The following is a 23,516-nucleotide window of genomic DNA, read 5'->3' as shown; positions in this document are numbered from 1 at the left end:
TGCTAATCTGGTGCTTCACCATCAGTTTGTCTAATTTTCTCTTCACCTGTGGATTGAAGCATTCAGAGAACTCTTGAAGAATGGCAGGTAGCTTTTTCTGTTGCTTCTTAGTGAGATTCGGTGATAGTCGAGCTAGAAGATCTTGACTCTTAGTGGTAGCACTAATTTCGCCCACAGACTTGGCATGGGAGGTTTCTATGACGCTCAGCTGTTCTGCAATTAACAGCTCAGCACTTGCTATGCACATGCATCTTGGAAGGATCCACAATTCACCGAATCTGTTCTTAAACGAGACAACAGAGGCTTGGATGACCTAGTTATTCTCCAGTGGTATGCTTCTCTTACATTCCACTACAAGGTCCATGGGTTGATGCATGGCATGGCACATGATAGTTACCTTTCTAGCGCTGACTGCAGGAATGATCACTTCATCCAGCACACATAGTCTCCACACACTTGGATGCGCATCTTCCTGTACACAGTATCTCATCTTGTCTAACATAATCTTTGAGTGACTGCAATCTATAATTGCCTGAGAAGCTTTCAAAAAGTCCCATCTGAGAACGACATCATGACTACACTCTTGTAAGACGATGAATTCTAAGGGCTGTGTATAGCCACTTATACCCACACAAATGGTACGTCTTCCTGTAGGTTTTACATATTTCCCACTAGCCACCTTCAGCAGAGGTGTTTTGTTGTTGACGAATATGGTTTTCTGCAACTGGCGATGGTACTTCTCCTAAATGGTTGCAGATGATGCTCCAGAGTCCACAAGAGCTTGAGCTGGTCGGCCATCCATGAGGATATCGACATATTTTTGTGGTGATCAATGGCGGAGGATTTTTCTCTTCTGTGGCCTCACCTCTAAGGAAGGTCGCACCCTTTAGTTTTCCAGGTTGCGGTGTGTAGGTGATCGGCTGGAGCTTCTAAACGGTGATGGAGCCCTTGATCGGCGTGTTGGGGGAGTGTCCTCTCCAGCGGCTAGCTTGCGGTGACAGTGATCTACAATGTCCTGCAACCACATCTTCTTGTTCATCTTCGTCGTCCTGGAGTTGGCATCGGCTGAGATTCGTCTGCTGCCTTCTGGTGCAGGTGCCATCAAATATCAGCCACCTGTCTCGACAATAGCGCACCACATGTCCCGGTCGTCTGCAGTGGGAACATACTGGTTGGTTATCCTGGGTTCTACAGGTGTCAGCCTTCCTTGGTGCCGAACAGGTTCCTCATGAGGCATTGTAGGAATGTAACTCTGTCTGGGTCTCGACTTTTTCACTGTTTTAAGGGGAAATGAAGGATGAGAGATTGGGTTCAATGTCTGTTCCACTTCTCCCTTATGACCTCTTGAAGCATCTTGGTTTTTTACTCACTGTGGAATCCTGGTGCCTTCTGAACTTCCTCTTTCACTACTTGACGAAGAACACTTGTGAAATTGGTTGTCCCTCGATCACAGACATCACTACAACATTTGCAAGCCATTCGAACTTCTTGCATGTAAGTCTTTTTTGATGCATTGTCTCGATGTACTGGCACTATTTTATAAAGTCACCTGCTGTCGAAACCTCCTTGATAATTAGGGCTTTATACATGTCCTCAGCAACAACCTTCATGAGATGTGCAACCTTATCTTCCTCTTTCATTGAAGGATCCACTATTTTACACAGCTCCAAGATGTCTTGGATGTAGGATGCTGTAGTTTCTGCTGGACACTGTGCCCTGCACTTTAATTTATCTTCAGCCTTGCACTTCTGTTGTGTGTTGCCGAAATACTTGCGCAGTTCTGCCTAGAATACGTCCCAGCTTGTGAACTTCTCCTCGTTATTCTCATACCATTACTTGGCAATGCCCTCTAAGTAGAAAAATACGTTAGCCAAAGACACGGTGTCACCCCATTTGTTAAATTTGACTATAATCTCATATACTTTCAGCCACTTGTTTGGATCTTAGCCATCATCACCAGAGAACCCGGAAGGATGTCTCATGTGGTGGCACACAGTTGCTGTCATCGTAATGTCCTCCTCTTCTTCTGTCTCCAGTAGATTGCAATCTGTTGAATATGGCTCGAACTCGGCTTTCTCGACACATAAACGTTGGCTCTGTCATGGCCTGATGGGAGCCACTGTGTCGTTGATAATGTGCGCTATCACAAGTTCCAATACCCGGCGCCTCCACCAGAATAATGTCATGAAGAAGAAGGTGTAAATACTTGAATGACAAACATGAACTTCACTTAACGAAGGTTTATTCAGCACTTGCACATACAAGACGCAAATGCCTACTACTCCTAAAATAACGTGGCCTAACAAATCTATCTCGATGCTGCTGCACGTGCGGCTGGTCAACGACTGTCGCTATCTTTCCAGATTCATTACTTATATAGCTGCCATTTATCAAACTACAATTTCTGGGCTGCGGTGCAGTGGCAGCGTAAACAGAAGAGCGTTGACAGGAAGTTTTGAATTTAGCTCCACAGCCGCCTTGTTATCGTAAAATAAATGAATCGGAATGTGTCTCCGTTTGGGTGAAAGGTGTTGACAACTGTGAAAAGATTGCACTTGTTAGTGATCTGACTCATTATTATAGAAATTAAATAAAGTTCCATTCCTTGTCCTTAATCCTTATCTATTAAAAAAACTACACATTGATCTTGCCAAAAGCCGAGAAGTGATTCTTCTTGGTGTTGTAGCTCTCTAGGGTACTCTGGGATGCTCTCTGGGGCACCCTGTAATGATAAATGCTCATTAATATTTGTTCATATGGGCGAAAATCTTGTTTTTTGCATACAGAGCGAACTGCCTCCAGCCAGAACACATACAGTATATATACAGCTACAGGACATTCCAGTGCAATGATTCTTGACATTTATGGATACTTCTAGAATGTACCCAAACTGAATATAGAAATTAAAATTGTACAGTCCAGGTGAGTTTTGAACTCACGACCCTCCATGCAACAGTTTAGTATCATAACCGCTATACCATGGTGCTACTCAGCTTCTTCTGTGACAATACGTGATTTACCCAGTTTCCATTTTGATAGATATGTCACTACTGGATGAGTTTGTGAAACATTAACTGATTACTCAGGTATTCTGTCCAACAAATCAGCATATGAATTTAATACTCTGAAAAACTATCATAGCCAGAAAAAAGAATGTAGTGATATTTTTCCTTGTAAATTTCTTAGGATTTGTAGTTCTTAAATTAATATTTGTGTGTGATGTAAGTAGTGTGTTCTGAAAAAGATCTAATGCCTTTATGTTTGATTATTTATTAGTAACTGCAATATCTTCTGCAACTGTGAGAAAGTAATTATTGCACTCAATGGACAATTGTGATTTCTGCCACAGCTGTCACCTAGGCTGTCACTTCCATTTGCCGCACTGTTTCCATTAGCTTGCATTTGTCTGTTTTTGAAGTTTTTTTATACTTAAGGTTTTCTTTCAGTGGGTTGGAGGATTTCACAATAATTTAAAAAAAGGCAAAACTTAAAAGTGCAAATGTTAGAAGTAATATTTTTAATAAGGTTTTTTTTAATAAAAATTATTTCTGAATCTGCTTATGAATGTGTTCCTAGTGTTTTAAATTAAGGTTTCTCGAAACACCATGAGACACTCATTGATTATTTTTGTGTTGTACACTGTTTTTTGTTTTGATCTGAATTTAAGTGATTGACATCCTGTAAGTGAAAATCTGTCTAGTGTACTGCACCAAATTAAAATGTTGAGGAGATGTAATAGGATATTTGTTTAGTATTCCAATCAACAAAGGAAAATTAGGGTAAAAATTGTGTACTCACAATTTTTTGTACAATGGTAGGGTAAAGTGTAATGAATAACATAATTAAAATCCTGACCAGTGAGGTGTAAGCATGGGGATGGGGGTGAGGGGTCATTGAAAGGTCACTTTTAATGTTTTTTTTTTTTTTTTTTCATTGTATCGAAAACCGCATTTTCTAGTGAAAATATTTTCTAGTACAAAATAAACCTGCATTAAATTTCCACAAAAAAGGCACTGTTAATTTCTTCACTAGGAGTCATAGTGCCTGCATGACACGGGGTGAAAAATTTCAGGATATTAAAACCAGTGTTTTAATGTTATAAATTTTATGTATGTTGTTAAATAATTTGGGTTGAGAACAAACATTAGTTCTTTGTACCACATGTGAGAGCAGTAAGAACCATATTAAGGGATAAATTGTACTCCGGGGGTTTTACTGGGTGAAAAGGAGCAATGGAAGTTAGAAGTACAAGGAAAAGTAGGTCACTGGATTGTAGTCATGCACTTCCCTCCTTCATAGATCTGCAAAACGAAGAGTGAGCAGGCAATTCCCTTCTGTACTTACCCCATTTTGTCACAAGAAGCAACTACAGGGTGTTAAACAAAGTTAGACGAACCATCCGCTGCACACCTTATGAATCACTGGCGACAGTGCGTAGAAATGCCCAGGGGGTGTTCATTTTCCACAAAGTGTTTCAACACCACATGGGATACAGATATGAGTTATTATTAATACTAACGCAAGAAACACATCTGGACAGAATTTACGTGAACCTTTATACTTCTAGAAGGGAAATTAATTCTTGTCTTCCCATACGGCCACTATAGCATTCTTCTGGAAAAGTAACTTCCACCACCATGAGTGCTGCTCACTTTTCATTTTGCAGACAGATGATACCCCTCCAGCATTTTCTGTCCAGTACTCTTATGTGAGTAGACAAAATTACTTCAGTGAATGTGTGTTTCAATAGTGAAGTTATTTTCAGTTTATTAAGTAATATTCATTTCCATTTGTTAAGTGAGATATTATGTAAAAAAGCTCAGCAGCTGCAGCTGTGGACTGCTGACCACAGTGAAGAGCTTACCCAAGTGTAACACACTGTCAATATGTATGTGACAATGTCGGTCTCCATTATCAGTGGCTGTAATACTTTCTCAGGCTTGAAGGTATCAAATGCATCACCCCAGCTTCAGCTTTCCCAACTTCTGAGGAGGCCCAGAGGCTTATAATAGGCTCCCTCTGTAATAGAAGTGGGTCACCTAGACGTAATGGAACTTCAGATATTTCAACCCAAATCAAACAGTGCATTGCAACAGACTGCTCTTTTAGATTTAAACATGGTCAGTCTTATTCCAACAGACATGTTGCGACCCACCTTGAAAGATGTACTGTGGATGTGTAGTAAGCAGCTCTTGAATGGAAGAGATTTTTGCAGTCTACCAGTAAGTGATGCAAGTGCAGTAACTTTCTGGTCATCTGTTAATTAATTGCAGTCAGGCATACCCTGGACAACATCAGAGTCCAACTCAGAATGACCTGACAGCTGATCCTTTCACACCAGAAGTACCGGAGACTATTTCTGTACTTTTGACACAATAAATAAATAAATCTGTTAATTCACCAGCAGGTGATTACAACATGGTTATCAATCCGTTACCTGTTTACAATTCCCAATAGGTCTCTTACAACATTAAACTTACAAATTAAGCAATTCTCAGCCATTATTTATACATACTTATTTTCCATAAAAATGACTTTACAACTGCAGATAAGTACTCCCTTAATAAACTGACAATAATGAAATTATTTTCACTAGTTAGATAAGAGAAATGGATGGATGTGCGGGGAGATTTAGTCTGTCTGTAAACTGAAAAGCTAGCAGCACTCTTGGTGGAGGAATTCACCTTTCACAGAAAAATGTTACTACTAAGTTATAGTATGTCTCACAAGGGAAACTCCCCATTGCACCCCCCTCAGATTTAGTGATAAGATTTGCCAAGTGAATAGCCTGTCAAAAACAGAACACAAATCTAGCTTGAAAACAGGAAGAAGTTGTAGTGAAGTGTGAAAAAAAGCAAAATAGTAATAGTGAACAGTCCAAGCTCAAAATATGCAAGAACGAGAACAACCTACAAGCAGTGATGTTGTGGTCAAGTGGTCACAGTGTTAGGCTGCTATTGGGACTACCTGTGTTCAAAACTCATCCGTGTCAGTTATTTTTTAAATTTATTTTTTTCACAAAATTATGAACTGTCCATCCGGTCAGTGAAATGTTGGTCCTCTCTGTCGTCTTGGCAGTTGTCATACTGTACATTGATTACAAAATGTGAGTCATGTGGTAAGAATACAATACTGTCATTACAGTGGACTGTTTTGTCTCTTGGACTTGGGAATGTGATGAGTAGTGAGAGCAGGCGAGATATTGAATAGGTAACTGTATGCACTGTAACTGTTCATTGCACGTTTTGATATAATTTCCACATCTTTGGAAATAACATTTTTGGCTATGTTACGATGATTTGAAAGTGGGTCTCAGCCCAAAACTAGTCATCGAGTAAATAAAAAAGGTATAATTTGCAACTTTGGACTGGTTCTACTGATTAACAGAAGTTTCTGACCCGCAGCTATTCCAGCTTGCTGGAAGTTCATAAAGTTGAATTAGTTTGTGATCGAGAATGGGGAATATTAAATGGGTGGATAAAGTTAAGACTTATGGGGTAGTTACTGGAAAGAATAAAGGAACAATTACTCCCTTAGACCTGGTTTAGAGAAGGAAAGTGGACTGAACGGAACATATAGAGCACAGAAAAGTAACTCTAATGACAAGTACCATAGGTACAGTGGAAGGACAGAAGAAAATAGGAAGGATAAGAATATAAATATTGGATGAAGTGAAAAGAAGAAGATAGCAGACTGCAAAGCAATTGGCCTGGAACAGTATTAAATAAAGACAGTAATAGTGTCAAGAACCTACCAATAGGTAGACTGCATGATGATAATGATTGGTGATGATCTGATCTGTTGCTGTTCACTTTCAAAACTTTTACAGTTTTTTTCATTTCCTCAATAGTGCTGGTATCTCATATGTTATCCATGGCTGCCTTTTTCAATCACATACCTTTTTACTCTACTTACCATATATCTTTCAGACTATTTCCTCAGTTTTCCACACCAGTAGTGCCTTGAAGTGTCATTTTTTCTTTTGTCACTAGCCTTAAGAGGTTATTTGAGTTTTTAGTTTCTTCAGTGGATAGCTCTTGCTGTTCTTAACATTATACATGAATCTTTGCTTTACCAAAAATAGCCAATCTGATATCTTCTGGGATCCCCTGGCATCTGCCAGATATACTTCTTTCTCAAAGGGTTCTTGAAAAGTGTATTTACAGTGACTGAACTCGTTCCCAACACAGAAATTCCAATAGTTTGCACTCTCATTGTGCTTGCCCAGAGTGAAACTCTTTCATTATGTTCTGTCCCTTACCTAACAGCTGCAAATTACTCTGAAAAAATTTCCCTCTTCTCTCTATTGCATCTCACATAGTTGTAAAGTTCCTGTCTGTATCATTTCCAACTGTAGTTTTTGTTTTTCTAGTTTCTCACACTGTCTTATCATTTTACATTCCTCGTGCCTATCATAACTATGATTATTATTTTATGTGATAGCTTCTCCCCAATTGCCTTTGCTTAGTGATCTGAATGAAGCACAGTTTTAGTGCTGGAGGAGATGGCTATCAAGACATTTTAGGAGAGAGCAGCATGTACTAGGTAAAGAATTGTGGTGGTTTCACATTGCCTTTCACACCACAGTTGTACAGCTTTAATGTTGTTATGACAGTACCTGCAGATAGCAACTCAGTTGCTGTACCAGTCTTCTTGATTTCTGCTAAATGTGAATACTGGAGAACTGCTATCTTTCTGCATGGTGACACTTCTGTGTGAACCAACACGAATAGATAGGTTTGTTGATCCGCACTGTGAGGTGTATTGCTGATCTCATGGCCTCTTTCACATTGCAGATTGTTGCAATCTTCACAGCCATTATCAGAGAATGAAGTAATGTTGAAGGGGTTTCATAAATTGACTAAGTGGCGAATAAAAGGGGATTTTGTAAGTAATGAGCACAACAAAAAGTAGAAACTTAGATGTAATGCATGTGTAAGCCCCCACAGTCCAGATGTGTCTTAGAAGAAAAAAAAAGTAAGGAAAAAAATGGTGGAAGAAGTAGGAAAACACCTAGGCTGACAAAATAATAATTATGAAAAATGTAAATGCACATACTGGCACAAAGAGGCAGAGGTATGACAAGGCATTGGGGACCCATGGTTTGGAAGTAAAAATGAGGAGGGAAAGGAGTTAATAAAATGACATAATGAAATAGATACCTGATTTGTCAGCTTCTGGTTAAAGACCACCCATAACATGATGGTGACTGGATAAGTAGATCTGTTGTTGGGTATGTGCTCATCAGTGGTACACTTGTGTCTGAAACTTAAGGACAAAATTGACTTTTGCATGGTGTGTCAGTGCTGCCAGGTAACATAGCTCGATGAAATTTGGACCATACATGTGCAGAGTTCATGCAGTGTGGTACAGATAGTACTTGAAAGAAATAAACAATGAGATGAATAGAAGTGACACTTATTCAGAGACAATAGTTAGACTGAATTCACCGTGATGGTCTTCTGGACATTACAAATGACAGTATATGTTTCTTAATTGGGAGTATGATTGACACTGATGGCAATGCGTACTCAGCAATATGATCCCATGCTGCCCTTGAGATTGGTAAGAAACTCTTGTGGTAAGGCATTCCATACCTTAACAAGTGTGATTGATAACTGCTAGGTGGTCATTGGTACATGTGTATGTGTCTCCCCAATGCATCCCACACATGCTCAATGGGATTTAGTTGCGGGAATGGGCAGGCCAGTCCAGTCCTTGAATATCGTCTCATTCCAGGGGCTACTTCATCTGTGCAGTTTGCTGCAGTCGTGCATTGCCATTGATAAAAATGAATTCAGGGCCGAATGTACCACTGAAACACAACACACATGAGGAAGGGGTACAGTGTCACAGTAATATGGAATGGTGAGTGCACTGTGTTCGAAGACTTGGTGGTCAGCACACCTGTGCAACATTATGCCTCCCTACACTATAACATCTGAATCACCAAAACAATCATGTTCATCGATGTTCCTGGGTGCATTATGTGTTCTGACCTTTCACCACATCCAGCATTGTTGAACAGGATTGTTTTGGTGGTCCATGTGTTATGTTGTGGGGAGGCATAATGATGCAAGGGCATACTGACCTCCAAATGTTTTAACAAAGTGCACTCAACTGGTCAAAATTATTGTGACACTATACTTATTCCCCACGTGCATCTTACTAGAGGTGTATTTGGCCCAAACTCAGTTTTATGGATGACTATGTGCGACCCCACTGAACAGCACACGTGGAAGAGTCCTTGGAACTAGAGGATATTTGTTAAATGAACTGGCCTGCTCATTCGCCAAAGTAAATCCCATTAAGCATATGTGGGTTGTGTGGAGGAGAAATATTGCAGCACGTTCACATGCATGACTATCCGGCAGTTGCCAACTGTGCTGGTGGAGGAATTGAAATGCACTATCCCAAGACTTCCTTTTGTGGCCAGCATATGAGCATGTTGCAGAGCATGCGTTGCTGTCCATTGTGATCACACACTCTATTAAGAACCATGTAGCGCATGTTGTAATTTCTAAGTGACTGCAGTGTAATTTTTGTCTTTGAATATGTCATTCCTGTTTGTCTTGCTGTGTATTTCTTTCAGTTACCTTTGGTGTTGTGCTGTGGCAGTTCTTTCTATGTATGGTCCAGGTTTTATCAAGCTTTGTTACTTGACACTGACATACTGTCTGATAGTTCCTTTTGTCCTTAACTTTTGCTCACCAGTGTAGATTAAAGGGGAGTGGTAGAGATATCAAGTGAATGCTGTCAGAGGCTGCACTGGCTCCTGGTGAGAACAGGGAACGAAGAAAATACGAAATTAAAATAAAAGTATGGTAGCTGAAAGATAAAGGAGCAGAAATGAATAGCAGGAAACATTGATAGCTATCTTGACAAGGGGGAAGGAATGGCACCAGTTCAGAAGTGTGATGATAGAAGCAGAAGATAAATGTATGCAGTGATAAATAAGAAGACATGGAAGAAGATACCATTGTTGAAACAAAGAAAATGATAGGAAAGAAAAACAAAACTTTCTGGGAGTTACAGAAGAATATAGACCCCTAAAAAAGGAATTAAAAACTATGATAGCAGAAGAGAAAAGAAAATGTCTGGGAGAATAGAAGAGACTCATTGAGAGAAATAAAAAAAAGTCAACGAAACAAAGAAAGTGTTATACTGTGTAGTGCCTCCACCCAATGTTATCATGGAAGCAGAGTAGCTGGTGCCACTGCTCAGATGATCTAGAACCTCAGATTGAATCGTGCCGGACTCTGGCATATAAGCTGTCCCATGGCTGGTTAACCAGCACTGATGGAAGCAGTGGAGTGCACACTCTTTAAGTGTTGTTTTATTGCCTATGGTGTTCTTCTGGTGGACTCCATTTGGAATAGATGGAACTCTGGTATGGTATGGATTGGACTTTCCCTGGGAATATGGTCTTAAAAACAGCTTACACTCCTCCTAGTAGCTCCATTGTTTTACAAAGTATGGGATGATAAATATTTGAGAAAACTGTTACAAACCTAAACCCAGTAAGAATGAGATCTTTTGCAGTTTTGTTTACAGGTAGCTGCTGAGCAAAATTTGCTGCATTCTAACCATTTTAGGTGAACCACATAATCTTTTTTCCTGCTTTTCCATACATGAAGTGATATTTTTCCCTGTTACTGAAGAGCACCAAGATGGAAAAAACCACTAATACTTTAACTTCAAGGTGGTTTACTATAATTATTTTATTATATCACTATTGTATAATCACCACCACCAGTACTTAAAATAAAAACATTAGCATGTTGTTCCTAATAGATGCAACTATTGTTTTTATAGTTGATTTTCTGTTTAATTTTCTCATATTTATATCGTGTGGTTGCTTCAGCTATCACCAGGGGATTTCAGTTTTTATAATTTTTATTTTTTAGTTGCTGTTTTTCTATTCATTTGTGGATGAGGATCAAGTTACTATATGTGACATGCTTGATGTCAGTTGTTTAGTGGTAGCTGTAGCTGTGAGAAATTTAGCACTTCACTGCCTACTTTCCACATCACCCATTAGCAAGCGCCTCTTTCAGAAGAAAAGGGGGTAGGGGAATCATGCATGCAGTCCGCTAATTTGAGTGCTAAAAATCTCATGTTAACTGCCCCCACCAAATAGCTGCCTAAGAGATGGCCACAAACATGCACACAACAAGCAGGTTATGTTGTGTTCTTGTGAATTTCGCTTCAGTTTTGCTTAAGAATAGCAACTGAAAACAACAATGATTGAAAAGCTGGTGAGTATTACACTGTTCTTACATGTAGAGTAGATTTGAGTGTACCAGGATGCTCTTCTATAACCCATAAAAAACCTGTGACTGCTAGTGTTACAATAGGTACTTCAAGCACATTATTGATGGTGAAAAAAAAAAAAAAAAAAAAAAAAAAAAAGAGTCCTTGCCAAAACATATGACATCAGCCACATGACAGGATGATACTTCCAACAAGGCTACATCTAGCCACCTGTCCTCTCATCATTAAACACATGTGTGTAATCATATGACTATATGTGACTTAAGTTTTCCTTGTATTTAGTTAACAGATCCTGTGTCATTGTAAAATGATCCTTGAATGAATAAGTTACAACTAGTACTGCTGCTGCTGCTGCTCACACACAGACTACGCTGTTCTGTAGTTTGTTGTTAAGTGTTTCACAAAAATTTAAATGCTCTGTGAAGAAGGTAATACGTGGGTTGCACCATGTGTGTCAATATGATAGCAGTGGGGTAGTCTGACTATGTCTTGGCTGACATAAAATGTCAAAAACAGTATACTGTTCTTTTCACTGTAAAAATATTCATGTTTTGTTGCATATTCACTGTCACTGAACCTATAGTATTTTAAACCCCATTTTCACTGTCCCTTTTGTGCTCTGAATTTACTAGTTACTCTTCTGTCACAGTACGGAGTATAATTTCTGGACAGTTGTTTATTATTTCCATTCTGCACTAGGGTAGATCTGTTAACAGATTTGGGTTGGAAACTTTGTATTCAGCTTAAAAATAGCCTAAGACCAACTGAGTATTGAATCTGGACCTTGGAATTTGTTGCTTGTACTTATCCAGAAAGCTACACTCTTTTAGACATAAGTGTGCAATGTCAAATGGTGATGATGTAAAACACTTTTAAGTAAAATAAACTAGCAGCTTAATGCATCTGTTTTACAGGCTTCCACCGTTATTGTTGTGGGCCTTGGAGCAGCTGCTGTAGGTTTTCTTGGACGTCACTTGTTGAGGACTATGCCAGGAATGACGAAGAAAGTTAATGAAGCACTGAAGTCATTTCCAACAATGGAATCTGTAAGTCATACTATTTTAATTGCCATCTACATTATCTTTGTTTGTAAGACGGATGTTCAGCTTCTTCAAATACTGTGGTAGTTTCATAAAGCTGTGAGTGCTGTGTTTGTTCAGGCGTAGCATGCGAGTATGAGATTGCCTTCTGGAGGGATCATATGAAGTTTGAATGTACTACCTATGTAGAAATTTGTGTTGAGTATTGGGATGTGCTTGAAATGTTTAGTTGATTGAATTGTGCCTTGAAAGTAAAAGGTCTAATGTGCCCCATAGTTATTCTCTGTCATGAAAATTTTTCGATCAAGTTTTGGGTTTGTTAGAAATGTTAGGATATTCTGTAACAGGTAACCTGAAAAAAGGGTGATTATCGTTTGTTGTAAAAAGAGAAATTGTTTCCAAGAACCTGAAGTCAGAAAGAAGATGACGAAATAAAGATTTGATCGTGTAATAGAAAATTCAGGACCATGTGTCAAGCACACCTTAAGTGTGGTGCAAGACTACTGCTTCTTCTTACCTTGAAATTCGAGGTAAACTATACACAACAGATTACTACATTAGCTATTTCACACATTTATTCTGGGTATGGAATATGGTAATGGTTCTCACACGTCATTAAAATTCCCAGAGTCCATACAGTGATTCAGAGTTGGGCTTGATCTCTTTTTAAGTTCATGAAATTAAGTTGCTTGTCATTCACTGCATTCTCCAGTGTTTAACTTTAGATTTTTTTTCATAAAGGCATTAGAGTTGAATATAAATTCTTTATCCACAACAAGGAATAGTAAAACTAGTGTTGTTTTTTCACTTTGGATCACATTGAAATTAAAATGTAGTAAACATCACAGATTCTCTGTACATGTCAGGTATGTAGCAAATGATGTACGCAAAATACGTACTTCTAGAAAATGAAATGGAAAATGGCAAATCAGGAATAGCTAGACAAGAAATCCAAGGCTGTAAAAGCATTCTTTGACCTTTAGAAAGATAGATGCTGCCAAAGGGAAATTTAAAGGACAACTGTACAAATATTAACGGCTCACATGGCAAGCCTGTACTAAGCAAAGGAAGTAATGCTGGAAAGAATATGTAGAGAGTCTATATAAGGGAAGCAATCTAGAAGACAATATCATAGAAAGAGAAGAGGAAGTAGATGATGATGAGATGGGAGATAAGATACTGCAAGAATAACTTAATAAAGCATAAAAGACCTAAGTCGAAATAAGGCCCATGTTTGGTATCATGTATTGACACCATCCCAAGGGCTTCATAACAACAGAATTGCAAGCTTCCATGAGATGCCGATAGCAGTCATGCGGGATCTGGCGGACGCGATGGAGCACACCCGCTGAGTCATGACTAGTGGCTTGGTACCTTGAGTGCCTTCTGTTGCCGCAATATAGGAGGGCCGGCAGCAGTGGCTCAGCCCACATGCACTTGGAGCCTCTCTCTCGACACCATAGTTCGTGCTGTAGTGCAGAAATCCTCATCCTAGTTGACACCGATAGGTGGACCCTATTTCTTGTTGGATCATTTGTATTGAGTCTTCATTCTTTGGAGAAAAAAAAAGTTAAATAAATCTTCTGTTTGTTTGGTGATAATTTCTGCACATGTCCAGCTTCCCTTCAACAACAGTTGCCACACCACTCTGTAGCACACCTCTTCTTACCATTGTATATGAAGTCGCAGACAACACTTGTAGTAGATGACATTACCCCAAAACCATTGAGATTGTTGGGAGAGCCAACCATGACAGAACTATTCCACCTGGTATGCAAGATACACGAAACAAGTGAAATACTCTCAGCCTTAAAAAAGAATATAATAATTACTATTTCAAAGAAAGCAGGTACCAACACATGTGAGTACTTACTGGGATTATTTACAGAAAAATGGAAAGACTAGTGGAAGCCAGTCTTGGCGAAGATCAGTTTGGATTTTGCAAAAATGTAGGAACAAGTGAGGCAGTGCTGACTTGTCTCAATCTTTTTTATGGAAACACTTTATCACCTAATCTGTGGTGAAGGCTTAGCTCTGCAAGCTGTCATTTCATAATTAAATGTCTATTTCAAGTCTTCTTAAGCTGCCCTTTTGAGCATCTTGAAAAACACCAAAACATTTTTACATATAGTATGTTTCAAGAACACATTATTCTGCCAGCAGGTGCCTGGATTTGAACACTGACACTACATCTTATCTTAGAAGATGGATTGAAGAAAAGCAAACAGGCATTTATAGTGTTTGTAGATTTAAAGAAAACTTTTGACAGTGTTGACTGGAATACACTCTGAAATTCTGAAGGTGCCAAGGATAAAATACAGATTGCAAAAAGTTATATACAAATATTACAGAAACCACAGTATGGCGTGCCCAGTCGTCTGCCACTTGCCCTTCTACCTACGCCCCCAGCTAGCCCACAGATGGCTCCTGACTCTCCCACGAGCTGCCAAATGACTCCCCCCCCCCCCTCCCCCAACCCCCTGCCTGTATGCCACCTCTCTCCATCCTTCTCCCCACCCCATCCCACCTCACACCAGTGCACTCACTGTGGATCAGGAAAGATCTGGCAGTCGACTGAGCACTGTGTAGGGAAACAGGTGTGTGTGTGTGTGTGTGTGTGTGTGTGTGTGTGTGTGTGTGTGTGTTCCTACAAGCTTGAAAAAGGAAGTGCATTCCAAAAGCTAGTCAAGCTCTGTACCTTTTGTTTGCATTCCTACAGAATACGCAGTGCTTCTGCCTTTTAGTGAGTTGTCTCCTTTATTCCTAAATAATTCGTAATTCTCAGCCAGAACTTCCAGTGTATCATCATCATCATCATCATCATCATCATCATCATCATCATCTTAGAAAAAAATAGTTTTGCCTGTGTTGAATTTATATTTTAGTATTAGAATATCTTTTCTGGGGGTATTTGCATTATATGTAGAAAAGCAAGGGTCCGATTGATAAGATACACCCTGATGCCTTAAAGAATCATCAGTTTGGAAATAGAGGGCAGTATGATGGTTAAAGACTGTAGAACGAGACCAACATTCAAGTAAAGTACGCAGGCTGCAGTAGCTATGCAGAGAGGAATAAGCTTGCACATTATAGCCTAGTGTGGAGAGCTGCATCAAGCTTTCTTAGGACTGAAAATCAAAACATCACACATTAAATTATTTTCTTCATGACATTGCTTTTTATTTGCTATAATATAGTTAGACAATTATTGAAGATGGTGAATTTCACGGGACTTTTGGAGGTATGCGGCTCTTTTATATAAACAAAGGTGATGTAACATACCAAACGAAAGTGTTGGTATGTTGATAGACACATAACAAATACAAACACACACACACAAAATTCAAGCTTTCACAACCCACGGTTGCTTCATCAGAAAAGAGGGAAAGACAAAAGGATGTGGGTTTTAAGGGAGAGGGTAAGGAGTCATTCCAATCCCGGAAGCGGAAAGACTTACCTTAGGGGGAAAAAAGGACAGGTATACACTCGCTTGCTCGCGCGAGCGCGTGCACACACACACACACACACACACACACACACACACACACACACACACACATATATATATCCACACACACATATATATATATCCACACACATATATATATATCCATTTGGACATATACAGACACAGGCAGACATATGTAAAGGCAAAGAGGTTGAGCATAGATGTCTGTCGAAGCGGAAGTACAGAGGCAAAGATGTTGTTGAATGACAAGTGATGTACCAGGGGCGGCAACTTGAAATTAGGCCTGGTGGGTAATGGGAAGAGAGAATATATTGAAGGGAAAGTTCCCATCTCTGGAGTTCTGATAGTTTGGTGTCAGTGGGAAGTATCCAGATAACCCGGACGGTGTAACACTGTGCCAAGATGTGCTGGCCGTGCACCAAGGCATGTTTAGCCGCAGGGTGATCCTCATTACCAACAAACACTGTCTGCTCGTGTCCGTTCATGCGAATGGACAGTTTGTTGCTGGTCATTCCCACATAGGACGCTTCACAGTGTAGGCATGTCAATTGGTAAATCACGTGGGTGCTTTCACATGTGGCTCTGCCTTTGATCGTGTACACCTTCCGGGTTACAGGACTGGAGTAGGTGGTGGTGGGAGGTAGCATGGAACACGTTTTACACGTTTTACACCAAGGGTAGGAGCGAGAAGGTAGGGAAGGTGGTTTGGGGATTTCATAGGGATGAACCGAGAGGTTATGAAGGTTAGGTGGATGGCAGAAAGACACTCTTGGTGGAGTGGGGAGGATTTCATGAAGGATGGATCTCATTTCAGGACAGGATTTGATAGTCGTATCCCTGATGGAGAGCCACATTCAGAGTCTGATCCAGTCCCGGAAAGTATCCTGTCACAAGTGGGACACTTTTGGGGTTCTTCTGTGGGAGGTTTTGGGTTTGAGGGGATGAGGGACCTAAGCTGTAGGGAAGGGACCGTTTGATATGGAATGGGTGGCAGCTGTCATAATGGAGGTACTGTTGCTTGTTGGTGGGTTTGATGTGGACGGATGTGTGAAGCTGGCCATTGGATAGATGAAGGTCAAAGTCGAGGAAAGTGGCATGAGATTTGGAGTAGGACCAGGTGAATCTGATGGAACCAAAGGAGTTGAAGTTGGTGAGGAAATTCTGGAGTTCTTCACTGTGAGTCCATATCATGAAGATGTCATCAATAAATCTGTACAAAACTTTGGGTTGGCAGGCATGGGTAATCAAGAAGGCTTCCTCTAAGCGACCCATAAATAGGTTGGCGTACAAGGGGGCCATCCTAGTACCCATGGCTGTTCCCTTTAATTGTTGGCATGTCTGGCCTTCAAAAGTGAAGAAGTTGTGAGTTAGGATGAAGCTGGCTAAGGTAATGAGGAAAGAGGTTTTAGGTAGGGTAGCAGGTGATCAGCGTGAAAGGAAGTGCTCCATTGCAGTGAGGCCCCGGACGTGCGGGATATTTGTGTATAAGGAAGTGGCATCAATGGTTACAAGGTTGGTTTCTGGGGATAACAGATTGGGTAAGGATTCCAGGCATTCGAGAAAGTGGTTGGTGTCTTTGATGAAGGATGGGAGACTACATGTAATGGGTTGAAGGCCCAGTGTTACACCGTCCGGATTATCTGGATACTTCTCACTGACACCAACCTATCAGAAATCCGGATATGGGAACTTGCCCTTCAATATATTCTCTCTTCCGTTACCCACCAGGCCTCAACCTCCGCTAATTTCAAGTTGCCACTCCTGCTACATCACTTGTCATTCAACAACATCTTTGCCTCTGTTCTTCCATTTCGACTGACATCTCTGCCCAACTTCTTTGCGTTTACATATGTCTGCCTTTGTCTGTATATGTGCGAATGGATATGTGTGTGTGTGCGAGTGTATACCTGTCCTTTTTTTCCCCCTAAGGTAAGTCTTTCCGCTCCCGAGATTGGAATGACTCCTCACCCTCTCCCTTAAAACCCACATCCTTTCGTCTTTCCCTCCCCTTCCCTCTTTCTTGATGAAGCAACCTTGGGTTGCAAAAGCTTGAAATTTGTTTGTGTGTTTTGAGAGATTTAAGAGTCTTTTTTTTTCTGCCCCACCTGCTGTTCCAGAGCAGAACAGTAGAGAAATAGTACGAAAGTCATTCGATGAACCCTCTGCAAGTACTTCAGTGTGAATCACAGAGTAGTGATGTAGATGTAGAGTACACAAGTAGCTGAGCAACAGTATCTCTGACATCTGAGTTGTTCCACTCATTTCTTAGTTGCTTCTCGCCACAGTTTCCTCGTAGTAGCACAAAAATGCAGGTTACATAGGAGAAAAATAAAATACACTGTAGTGGTTCAAATAAAACAGTTAAGCACTATAAAATATTGTTTTGCCTGTATCGTGGCTATAAATTTAAACAAAAACAACTGAACCATGCTTTTGAATGCACTAAAATCTCTGCTGTGCCTTGTGGGCTAACACTGTTTCAAGCCTTGACAGTGGCTTTTGAAATATCTCCTAAAACATGTAACTTTTAGTTAATATTGACTTTCAAGTTTCCATTTTGTGAGAGCATTGAAATTTCATGTTATTTCAATGTTTTTCTTACTTTTTTTTCTGGTAAAGCTTCAGCAGTACATCCTGGCTGGAAACCTGATAGCTTTTCAACAACACTTTATGCAGGAGTAGTTTACATTCACATTTTCACCTTTTATTTTTGTGTTTAACATTTAGGTTTTGTATATGAATATGTTTGTAGAAAGTAACTGTAATGTGTGTGTGTGTAATCAACCTTCAACTTTCTTTTTCAGACCTTTGCTAACAGTAAATATTATAAAGGTGGCTTTGATCCAAAAATGACAAGAAGAGAAGCTGCTCTCATTCTAGGAGTATCACCAAATGCAAGCAAGCTAAAGATAAAGGTTGGTAGGACAGTATCAGAGAATTTAAGTGAAGCAGTAGTAGTACGGTATTTACACACATCTGCACTGATAATATTATAATAAAGTCTGAACAGTACTAAAATATTTGCATGTGAATGCTCTCACTAGAATGTTGAATTTTAGCAGCAAGGCATTGCCAGATATAGTAGTTTTGATTGTAATGCATGCTAACATGTGTTCTTTGTCTGCATACATCTGAATTTTCACATGGAGATTGTAATAGTCTAGAGCTTCAGGTTACTGGCAGATGACTGATGTTGGTACTCTCGATTTTTTTGTTTGCAACTCAGTTGGTATTCCACCTTAAACAACCTTGATGTTACAGAAAGATGCTGCAGTAACCATGCTTCTCCTCTTTTGAGGAAATCATTGTACGTTTCTTACTTTTTTTTGTTATTACTTCACAAAATGCAAACATTATCACTGTTCAAGTTGTTTTCTACCTCTCTTAATGAGTCTCTAGATGCTTGATCTTCTGTGTCAATATTTTTTTTAACAAAGAGATAGAGGGGCTGGCCAGTACTTACCTCAGCTCAGTACAGCCGATAGAGACACAAAAAACAACCGAAAATTTAAGCTCCTAGCTTTCGGAATAAATGTTCCTTCATCAGGGAGGAGAGAGGGGAAAGAAAGGGAAGAAGGGAAAGTGGATTTAGTTACTCACAACCCAGGTTATGAAGCAACAGGGAAAGGAAAACAGGGAAGGTAGCAAGGATGGAGGCATGGTTGTCAGAGGGAAGCCAAAGATATTCTACTGCAGGTACTGTGCCAGCTTCAAGCCAAAGAGGATGCATACAGAAGTAAAGAGGTGTATAGTATAAAGACGTAGGATGGAAAGATGCATGAATGGCTAAAGAGGAAACGGAAAGAGGAGAAGACTGAAAAGTAAATGGGAGTGAGGTTGTTTAACGTAGGTTTAGTCCAGGGGGATGGCGGGATGAAAGGATGTGCTGGAGTGCAAGTTCCCATCTCCGCAGTTCAGAGGGACTGGTGTTGGGTGGGAGAAGCCAAATGGCACGTACAGTGTAGCAGGTTCCTAGGTCCCTAGAATTATGCTGGAAGGCATGCTCCGCTACTGGGTATTGGACATCTCCTAGGCGGACAGTTCGTCTGTGTCCGTTCATGCGCTCAGCCAGTTTAGTTGTTGTCATACCGATGTAAAAGGCTGTGCAGTACAGGCATGTCAGCTGATAAATGACATGTGTAGTCTCACACGTGGCCCTTCCTTGAATTGTGTATGTTTTCCTAGTAGCGGGGCTGGAGTAGGTGGTTGTGGGGGGATGCATGGGGCAGGTTTTGCAGCGGGGTCGGTTACAGGGGTAGGAACCGCTGGGTAGAGAAGGTAGTCTGGGAATATTGCAGGGTTTAACAAGGATGTTACGGAGGTTAGGGGGACGACGAAAGGCAACTCTGGGTGGTGTGGGGAGAATTTTGTCAAGGGATGATCTCATTTCAGGGGTTGACTTGAGAAAGTCATATCCCTGGCGGAGTAATTTATTGATGTATTCGAGGCCAGGATAATATTGGGTGACAAGGGGGATGCTTCTGTGTGGTCTGAGGCTAGGAATATTGTTGTTGGACGGGGAGGAATGTATTGCTCGGGAGATTTGTTTGTGGACAAGGTCTGCAGGATAGTTGCGGGAGAGGAAAGCACTGGTCAGGTTATTGGTGTAATTGTTGAGGGATTCGTCACCCCCTGAAATGAGATCATCCCTTGACAAAATTCTCCCCACACCACCCAGAGTTGCCTTTCGTCGTCCCCCTAACCTCCGTAACATCCTTGTTAAACCCTGCAATATTCCCAGACTACCTTCTCTACCCAGCGGTTCCTACCCCTGTAACCGACCCCGCTGCAAAACCTGCCCCATGCATCCCCCCACAACCACCTACTCCAGCCCCGCTACTAGGAAAACATACACAATTCAAGGAAGGGCCACGTGTGAGACTACACATGTCATTTATCAGCTGACATGCCTGTACTGCACAGCCTTTTACATCGGTATGACAACAACTAAACTGGCTGAGCGCATGAACGGACACAGACGAACTGTCCGCCTAGGAGATGTCCAATACCCAGTAGCGGAGCATGCCTTCCAGCATAATTCTAGGGACCTAGGAACCTGCTACACTGTACGTGCCATTTGGCTTCTCCCACCCAACACCAGTCCCTCTGAACTGCGGAGATGGGAACTTGCACTCCAGCACATCCTTTCATCCCGCCATCCCCCTGGACTAAACCTACGTTAAACAACCTCACTCCCATTTACTTTTCAGTCTTCTCCTCTTTCCGTTTCCTCTTTAGCCATTCATGCATCTTTCCATCCTACGTCTTTATACTATACACCTCTTTACTTCTGTATGCATCCTCTTTGGCTTGAAGCTGGCACAGTACCTGCAGTAGAATATCTTTGGCTTCCCTCTGACAACCATGCCTCCATCCTTGCTACCTTCCCTGTTTTCCTTTCCCTGTTGCTTCATAACCTGGGTTGTGAGTAACTAAATCCACTTTCCCTTCTTCCCTTTCTTTCCCCTCTCTCCTCCCTGATGAAGGAACATTTATTCCGAAAGCTAGGAGCTTAAATTTTCGGTTGTTTTTTGTGTCTCTATCGGCTGTACTGAGCTGAGGTAAGTACTGGCCAGCCCCTCTATCTCTTTGTTAGTAATTGTTTCACATCTTTATATGAGATTTTCCATTAATTATTTATTTCAATATTTTTTTTAAAATATGTAAATTTAAAACGCAAAAATAGCACCTACCTAGGAATTGTTGAGGGGTGACTGTGGTAGGTCTGGCAGTTCATGATTGAAGAAAGAAAGATTCAGTTTTGAACTTGTGGAACTTGATAAACAATTCTTTCATTGTAAAGAAAAAGAGAAACTAATAAAATTTAAACAAGCGGGGTACCATGTGAACAATAGAAGGAAACATGTGTGCAGAATATGGCAATAGGTAGTGATCAGACATGGTCGACCAGAACCTTGATTACGAGTGTGCCTGTCCTCACATTACATACAGTCCAACATTGGACAATTGTCTCATCTGAATCCCCCACAGCTCTGGATATTGTATGATTTGACCAGCCAGCTACATGGTGCCCCATGATGAGGCCCCTTTCAAACACTGACAGGTGGCATTCTCGTCCACGCATGAGACTTCTCATTGCCCTTCCTGTGATCACTCAACATCAGACACTTTTCACCCCCCCCCCTTTTTACACACTGCCATATATGGTAACAACACTAAACATGAGCAACTGTAATAAGCTCTATTGGCCATTCTACTATCACAGAGAATCACAACTGTAATAATTTACATGCTCAATAATGGAGTGTTTATGTGTACGAAGTTACGTTGGCATCTCAGCATGTGTTCTGGATACTTCATAATAATGTTTATAGGGAGTGTATTTATAGTCCATCAAGGACTTTACATTAATATATTGATCTGTAATGGTTGAGAGTGTCATCAGACTACAGCCAGGCGACTGTAGTAGTGTGAGGATAACATTTCTTGTAACAGTGGATTATTATGTACCATATTGCCCAATATTATGAGAAGATCCTGAAGCTATGAACACTGAGTACTGGGACTGATATGTATTTTATGTACTTGCATATAAAGTGTGTGTACCACATATGTAATACTCCTTTTGTCACTCTTCATTGATGTGTAAAATAAAATTCTGGACTTATTATTTTCAGGAAGCTCACAAGAGAATTATGGCTTTAAATCATCCAGATCGTGGTGGTTCTCCGCTTATAGCAGCTAAAATAAATGAAGCCAAAGATTTACTAGAGAGTGGAAAGTCATAAAAAATGATTAGTCTTTGTTCTTGGACATGTTATAGTTGCCTAAGTAACTGTGAAATCCTGCCTCACAACTTCTTTCATATTTCTATTTTATTTATATAAATGCTTTCTTGTATATATGTAGATAAATTATGGTGTGTGATATTGATGTATATATAAATAGAAAGAGATCTAATTTTACATTTTTATAACCATATCACAATGCAATTTTGTATAATACCTTTCAAAGATAATAGACATAATTTGGAATTTTTTATTTGTCTGCAACACATGTTATCAAAGATTAATAGTCAAAAATCTTCATGAAGAGAACTTGTGCTAGTACCAAATCATGAATTATTGAAGTATTGAAATTTGTCTTTCTTTGATGATACTTAATGTCCTTTACAGACACAGCTCCTTACTTATTTTAACGGCATAAATAAAGTGTGAATTCTTTAAAACAGGAATTTTATTTTGTGCTATTATTTCCAGATGTCATATTGTTCTTAAGATTGCAGTAAAAAACATGTACTCATTAGTAGCTTTTGTAGTTATAGTGTTATTTTTCAACTAACAACATGCCATTCCCAGGAAATTTGTCGGCGATGACAGACAATTAATTGTGAAATAATGTATCAGTGCTTGATCTTTTTGAACATTGTAGTTATATTCAATTAAGTAGTGTTGACGGAGAATGCAGCTACTCACAGATGCTGTTAAGGAGTTTTATTTTACTGTTACGACTTTTTTGGGTTATCATGCCATCTTAACTTTGTGTGTTTTCAGTTCTAATCACATAAGTGTATTTTGCTATATTCTACGAGGTATCCACACAGTGTGTAAAGTGACACTAACTGCTCAAATATTCGAATGGAGAACAATAGCGAATGCCATCCTGCTGGTCATTCTAATGCTGCCAGTAAAACAAATGTAGAGATTTTAAGGTGGGCATGATACTCCAAAACTGACATTGGCAGTAAAATAAAGCTTCTTAAAAGTATTCAT

At 40.1% G+C, this 23,516-nt stretch overlaps 1 protein-coding gene across 2 annotated transcripts in view; it reads left to right on the top strand.

The window, feature by feature from the left end:
• Window positions 1-22,972, top strand: part of LOC126336751 (mitochondrial import inner membrane translocase subunit TIM14) — a 42,846-nt gene extending 19,874 nt beyond the window's left edge. The window contains exons 1-4 of one of the 2 annotated variants that reach the window (XM_050000753.1): window positions 11,146-11,258; window positions 12,189-12,320; window positions 18,588-18,698; window positions 22,422-22,972. In XM_050000753.1, the coding sequence (XP_049856710.1) occupies window positions 11,244-11,258; window positions 12,189-12,320; window positions 18,588-18,698; window positions 22,422-22,532 (369 nt within the window). In that variant the 5' untranslated portion in view covers window positions 11,146-11,243 and the 3' untranslated portion in view covers window positions 22,533-22,972. Of the gene's footprint in view, window positions 1-11,145; window positions 11,259-12,188; window positions 12,321-18,587; window positions 18,699-22,421 lie in introns of those variants that run through there. The other variant, XM_050000754.1, reaches the window with a different exon arrangement.
• The last annotated feature ends 544 nt before the right edge of the window (window positions 22,973-23,516 follow it).

Source organism: Schistocerca gregaria, chromosome 2 (genome assembly GCF_023897955.1).
Source record: "Schistocerca gregaria isolate iqSchGreg1 chromosome 2, iqSchGreg1.2, whole genome shotgun sequence".
Taxonomy (NCBI): domain Eukaryota; kingdom Metazoa; phylum Arthropoda; class Insecta; order Orthoptera; family Acrididae; genus Schistocerca; species Schistocerca gregaria.
This window is presented reverse-complemented; position numbering and strand designations above follow the sequence as displayed.